The 7,017-nt window shown below is 36.6% G+C and overlaps 1 protein-coding gene across 1 annotated transcript; it reads right to left on the bottom strand.

Moving 5' to 3' along the window:
• Positions 1-5,579: 5,579 nt before the first annotated feature.
• On the bottom strand, positions 5,580-6,521 carry LOC100672548 (olfactory receptor 10AG1-like). Its single transcript, XM_003416700.2, has one exon. The coding sequence runs from the start codon at positions 6,519-6,521 to the stop codon at positions 5,580-5,582; it is 942 nt and encodes a 313-aa protein (XP_003416748.2).
• Positions 6,522-7,017: the final 496 nt, after the last annotated feature.

Here is a 7,017-nt window from a genome sequence, read left to right as displayed (position 1 = left end):
TGTAGGATTAAATTATTGAATTTATTCTTTGAAAATATCGTATACTTAATCCTTGTTATTTCCCGTGTTGTTGCATTTCTTGGAAATCTCTGTCTTATTATTTATTTATTTTGTCCCTTGTATAAAAAAAAGGTATTAGTATTTATTGAACACTTTCACCTTTCTATTTGGAGTACTCCTTTGATTAAAACTTACAAAGCTCCTCCAGTAGTGGCAAATTCCCAGAGTTTCTGTTTGTTTGGTTATGTCTTGATTTCCCCGTTGTTTTTGAATGACAGCTTTGCCAGGTGAAGAATTCCTGGTTGGCAATTTTTTAATTCAGTATTTTATATATGTCACTCCATTGTCTTCTGGCCTCTAGAATTTCTGTGGAGAAATCTGCCCTGATCCTTTTGAAAGACCTTTGTTATGTTACATTGTGTTGTTCTCTTGCTGCTTTCTGAATTCTCTCCCTCTCCTTGGGTTTCAAAAATTTGATTTGCTTTGGCATGGGGTTGATCTTTTTGTATCTCTTCTAATTGGGGTTTGTGTCACTTCCTAGAGTTGTAGTTCTGATTCTCTGTTCAAGTCTGGTAAATTATCTCTGATTACCACTTGGAAAATTGTTTTGGGTATAAGACTTGAAGTAAACTGTACAATATCATTTTCAACACCTAACTGAACTATATTACATTGATATTCAAAAAAATGAGGAATAGGTATAGACTGTAGCTAATAGTTTTAACATTTTCCTCCTTAAAAATCTGATAACATTTTCATAATGCAAACCTCAGCTTTTCCATTACTTGAAATAAGATAAAGTTGTTAAGGGAAAGTAGAAAATTGTGCTTTATACAATTCCTGAATCAAAAGAATTACTTGTGAGGTTACAGTAAAGGCAGTTATGATATGTGTTTGCAGTTCTTTTATTACTAAGTGCAATTTAAAGTTGAACAATAAGTATTGCACCCCTAAATATAGAACTCTATTTCTCCATCCTGACTGAGATAGTGTCCAAGGAAATTAAAAAATTTTTTTTTCTGATACCACCTAAAAGCAAGTGAATCAGAAGGCATTATTGCTATATTATCCCAGAGATGATTGTAAAGCATGCAAAAGACTGAAAATCATAGAATAGGCAAAGTTTAATTGATTTAGGAAGGCACTGGATAGCACGAGTGGTTTGAAATCAGCTGATAGTAGAAAGGTTGGTAGATTGAATCCACCCAATGACTCTGCAGAAAAGGTCTATCTGCTTCTGTAAAGATTATCGCCAATAAAGCCTTATGGAGCACAGCAGAGACTCTGTATGGGTTTGCCATGAATTGGACTCTGGCTCGATAGCAGTTAACACAACAATAACAGCAAATGACTTAGACCATAATCAAAAAAGAATGAATTATATACGTGAAAATTGTTCGGAATAGGGCATAAATGAACAAAAATTTATTTGGATTATATTGAGTATGACAGCAGTTTGGTGATGATTAATTAACTTCCTAATTGTCTCTGTGGTATCTTTGTTCCTAAGGCTGAGGATAAGGGAAGACATTAAGGAAATTCCTTAGTCACAAACGTGATCACAATTACAGAATATAAGAATGTCATATGATAAACTAAATCAATGGTCTTTGTGCTCTTTTTGTTGTTCTTGTGAGGTGTCATCGAGTCAGCTCTGACTCATAGCAGCCCTATGCACAACAGAACAAAACACTGTCTGGTCCTGCGCCGTTCTTACAATCATTGTTATGCTTGAGCCCATTGTTGCAGCCACTGTGTCAATCCACCTCGTTGAGGGTCTTCCTCTTTTCCACTGACCCTGTACTCTGCCAAGCATGATGTCCTTTTCCAGGGAATGATCCCTCCTGACATGTCCAAAGTATGTAAGATGCAGTCTCACAATCCTTGATTCTAAGGAGCCCTGTGCTCTTTATAACTTTTAATTCTCACAAAAATTCCGTAAAATTTGTATCTTTTTTTCAAATATAAAAAATAACATAAAGGATTAAATAATTTCCAGGTCAAACAAAAACATGAGTGGTGAAGGCCTAACTCAAATCCAGGTCTACAAATAGAACATGGGTAAAAAAAGAAAAATAAAACCTGTTGCTGTCAAGTCGATTTCGACTCTTAAGACACTATAGGATAGAGTAGAACTGGCCCATAGGTCTTCTAAGGAGTGGCTGGTGGATTCCAACTGCTAACATTTTGGTTAGCAATAGTAGCTCTTAACCACTGCAGCACCAGTGATCCAGAACATGAGTAGTGAGTTAAAATTCCTGCATGTGCGTGAAGTAAGAAAAACTGTGCAAACTTTTTGTGTCTCTTTTTTTTAATCTATAAAATAATTTGATATATAGGGGCCCTCAAAATGTCATCTTCCTTCTCGACACCTTAAAGAGGTCTTTTGCAGCAGATTTGCCGGATGCAATATGTCATTTTATTTCTTGACTGCTGCTTCCATGGCTGTTGATTGTGGATCCAAGTAAAATGAAATCCTTGACAACTTCAATCTTTCCTCTATTTATCATGATGGTGCTTATTGGTTCAGTTGTGAGGATTTTATGTTCTTTATGTTGATGTGCAATCCATACTGAAGGCTCTAGTCTTTCATCTTCATCAGTAAATGCTTCAAGGCCTACTCAATTTCAGCAAGCAAGGTTGTATTATTTGCATATCGCAGGTTGTTAATGACTCTTCTTCCAATCCTAATGCCACATTCTTCTTTGTATAGTCCAGCTATTCGGTTTATTTGCTAGGTATTCAGACTGAATAAGTATGGTGAAAGAATACAACACTAACACTCACCTTTCCTACTTTAAATCATGCAGTATTCCTTGTCCTCTTTGAAAGACAGCCTCTTGTTTTGTCCATAGGTTCCTCACGAGCAAAATTAAGTGCTCTGGAATTTCCATTCATATATATGTGTACATATATATGTAAATGTACATATATATGTACATTTATGTATATCAAAAGCAAACCCACAGCCATCAAGCTTATTCCATCTCATAGAGACCCTATAGGACAAAGTAGAACTCCCCCATATGATTTCCAATGCTGTAAATCATTACAGAAGCTGACTACCACATCATTCTCCTGTGAAGCTGCTGGTGGGTTCTAACTGCTGATCTTTTTTTGTTAGTCACAGAGTACTTTAACTACTGTTGTACTAGGGTTCATGTATGTATGTACATATGTATGTATGTATATAGGGTCGCTGAGTCGGAATCAACTCGATGGCACTGGGTTTTGGCTTTGGGTATATATATATATATATATATTTGTCATTGTGGAGAAGTTGGTGGGTTTGAACTGCTGACCTTTTGGTTAACAGCCGAGCTTTTAATCACTATACCACCAGGGCTCCATATGTGTACACACACACACACACACACATACATATATGAACACGTGCACATATATATAATCAAATATATATCACATATAATTTTATACATATCATATAAAATTGCCATTTAAAATTAATTCTATAAAGTGTATATTTTTTATATATTACATGTTTCAGACACCCTGGTTGCTAAGAGCTACATCTGCTAACCAAAAAGTCAGCAGTTCGAATCCACCAGGTGCTCCTTGGAAACTCTGTGGGGCAGTTCTACTCTGTCCTATAGGGCCGCTGTGAGTTGGAATCAACTTGAGGGCAACAGGTTTTGTTTGTTTTTTTATTTATATATATATAATATATATACACACACATATATATATGAAATATTCATTACTGCACCCACCAACCTCTACAGTATTTTTATGTGGCATTTGCATTTTTTATTTTTCTTTAGTGTTCTTTATTAAAAATAAATTAATAAACAACAAAAACAAACAAACAAAAACCTTTGTCATTGAGTCAATTCTGGCTCACAGTGACCCTATAGGACAGAGTAGGTCTGTCTCATAGGGTTTCCAAAGATTGGCTGGTGAATTCAAACTGTCAGTGTTCTCTACGGGAAATCTTAAGCACTTTCATGGATTCCCATTGTACTTGGAATAATTCAAATATTTTCCCAGCAATTGAAAACTGCTGTGTAACCTGGCCCCCACCTTTATTTCCAAACTCATCTGCTAACACATTTTTTCCACAGTTCATTAGGCTTCTAAGAATGTAAAACTTAAGGAACTTCCTTTGCTTTTTCATCTGGCTTTCTGAAGGTTCTTCATATAGTAACTCCTTCTAATTATTAAGACTCAGCTCAAATGTTAATTCAGAGAGGCCTTTCCAGGTTTATCATAGAGATTATATTGTTATTATTGTGACAAGAACTAGATGGAATCCTTACAAATGAAATTATGTATAGGTATACCCAGCAGTAGCCTCCCACCATTTCACTTCTTCAGTCTCTCTCTCTAGCACTCTTTGTCTAAGCATTGTTCTGTCCCTATTGTCTTGTTGTGTCTTGTAACTATTCCCTAAACAAGACTGTATGACAACTATATTCATAGAATTTGCATTGTATTAGGTATTACAAGTAAGCTAAAGATGATTTAAAGTGTACATGAGTTTATGTATGGGTTATATGCAAATATTGTTCCATTTTATATACAGGACTTGAGCATCCACAGATTTTGGTATTTGTGGGAGTCCTGGTATCAATCCCCCATGGATACCAAGGGAACACCACATCGTTTTAATTAATGCATATTGTAAACCTAGTTTTTAAAATGAGTGTCACAACTCTGTGGACACTTATGGAAATGAATGATATGGTTTATGATAAGTAGTATTACAGATTATACATTACAACTGACTAAATTAAATCAGCCCAAGTAAAAGTTCTTGTTGAGGGAGGACATTGCACAATGAAATTAGAGAATTACTAATGGATTGATCTGCTATCTGCTGATACATATATTACTAATATAATTTGAGCAGAAAGTTCTGGCGACATTAGAAGTGATTTCAAATTGGGAAATAATTTTCACTAACGGAAAGACAAGATATATCAGTAATCTAGTGCTTCTATAACAGAAATACCCAAAGTGTATAGCTTAACAAAGAGAAATCTATTCTTACAATCCTGGAGGCTAGAAGTCCAAATTCAGGGGGACAGCTCCAGGGGAAGTGTTCTCTCTCTGTTGGCTCTGGGGGAAGGTCCTTGTTATCAATTTTCCCCGGTCTAGGAGCTTCTAAATGCAAGGACCCCAAGTCCAAGGATATGCTCCCTTCCTGATTTTTCATTCTTGGTGGTGGAGTTTCCCCAGGCTGTTTGCTCGCTTCTCTATTTTATTGCAAAACAGATTGACTTAACATACAACTTAATGTTGTAGGTGGAATCCTGCCTCATTAACATAACTGCCTCTAAAACTGTATCATTAACATCATAGAGGTAAGATTTACAACACTTAGAAATTCACCACACCAAACACTTTGCCTTCTAGAAGATTCTGACTTATATGAAAAAGTGGTGGACAATCGCACAATATTAGGAATCATGGCCTAGCCAAGTTAACACACATTTTTGGTGGGCATAATTTATCTGTAACACAAAGTATAGATAAAAGTATTTATATCTATAGAAATTTGATTAAAATATGTAAGAAAGCAGTTCCTATACATTTATATCATTCCTTAATAAAGTGAATTATTTACATAGCAGTTTTCTCAGTGCAATTATGACCTCTTTGTTCCTTAGACTATATATCATGGGATTAAACTTTGGCATTAGGATAGTATAGAAAAGAGAAAGCACTTTGTCAGTTCCGTCTGAGTGTCTGGTGTTGGGCCTTAAGTATGTAATAATGGCTGATCCAAAGAACAACACCACAACCATAAGGTGAGACGAGCAGGTGGAGAAGGCTTTGGCTTGACTTGTGACTGATGGCAACTTCAGGATGATGGAGATGATTTTACTGTAGGAGCCAAGTATCAACAGAAATGGAACCATGACAAACAACACAGCAACTGTGTAGACCAACATCTCATTTACAAATGTGTCCCCACAAGCCAGCTTCAGTATTGGAAAAATGTCACAGAAGAAGTGGTCGATTTGGTTAGATCCACAAAAAGGCAGAGAGAAAGTCTGATACGTATACTCTATAAGAAAAGGGATTCCAACGGTCCAGGACCCAGTCACCAACTGGATACAGACCCTGTGGTTCATGACTAGGGGATAGTTCAGAGGGTTGCAAATGGCCACGTAGCGGTCATAGGACATCACTGCCAGGAGCAAACACTCTGCGACTCTGAATATAAGGCCAAAGCACAACCGTGTAGCACAGGCAACCAAGGAAATTCTTCTTCTCTGGGTCCCAAGATTCATCAGCATTCTGGGGAGAGTAGCTGATACAAAGCAGATTTCCGAGAAGGAAAAATTTGCCAGGAAAAAATACATAGGGCTCTGGAGAGCAGGATCCATTTTTGTTATTAGAAATATAGTGCCATTGCTCATTAGGATAATGATATAGATGACTAAAAATAATCCAAAAAGAAACCACCGGAGGTGGGGCATATCAGCAAAGCCCAAGAGAACAAAATCCAACAATTCAGTTAGATTTTCATCTGGTGGTTTTTCTTGACGATTCATCTGTGGAAAAGGTAAATTTACATGTGCATTTCCTTTTACCCTCCTGTATCTCTTTGTCTCTTCTCTAAATTGTATTGAGGCCTCCAGGTTGGATTTTACGGTCGCTGCAATTGTTTGCACGTTAAGAATGATACTAGTTAGTCCGTCCCATGTCTTCCTGTTAGATCACAGTGAACAGTTCCCTCACATTTACTTTAAGATCATTTCAGTATACTTTCAGAGCACAGCCCAGGATAGATCAAGCTATACCTGACTCAGAACAGACACTGGAGCAATTGGCAGCTACTGGAGATGGACCCTCAGCTTTGCCATCTAATCTCACTTTAGATTAATTACATGCCTTGACTATCCTATCGTACTTCTCTATACATTTTCTTAATCAAGCTTCTCAAACACTATATCATAAGCTGTCTTCTCACATACACTTTCAACTGCCTATTTCAACACTTCGTTCTCTCATCACTTGATGATTTTAAGCATGTAAGTTCCTATTATA

Source organism: Loxodonta africana, chromosome 6 (genome assembly GCF_030014295.1).
Source record: "Loxodonta africana isolate mLoxAfr1 chromosome 6, mLoxAfr1.hap2, whole genome shotgun sequence".
Classification (NCBI taxonomy): Eukaryota; Metazoa; Chordata; class Mammalia; order Proboscidea; family Elephantidae; genus Loxodonta; species Loxodonta africana.
Note: the sequence above shows the minus strand (reverse complement) of the source record. Positions and strands in the feature narration are given on the sequence as shown.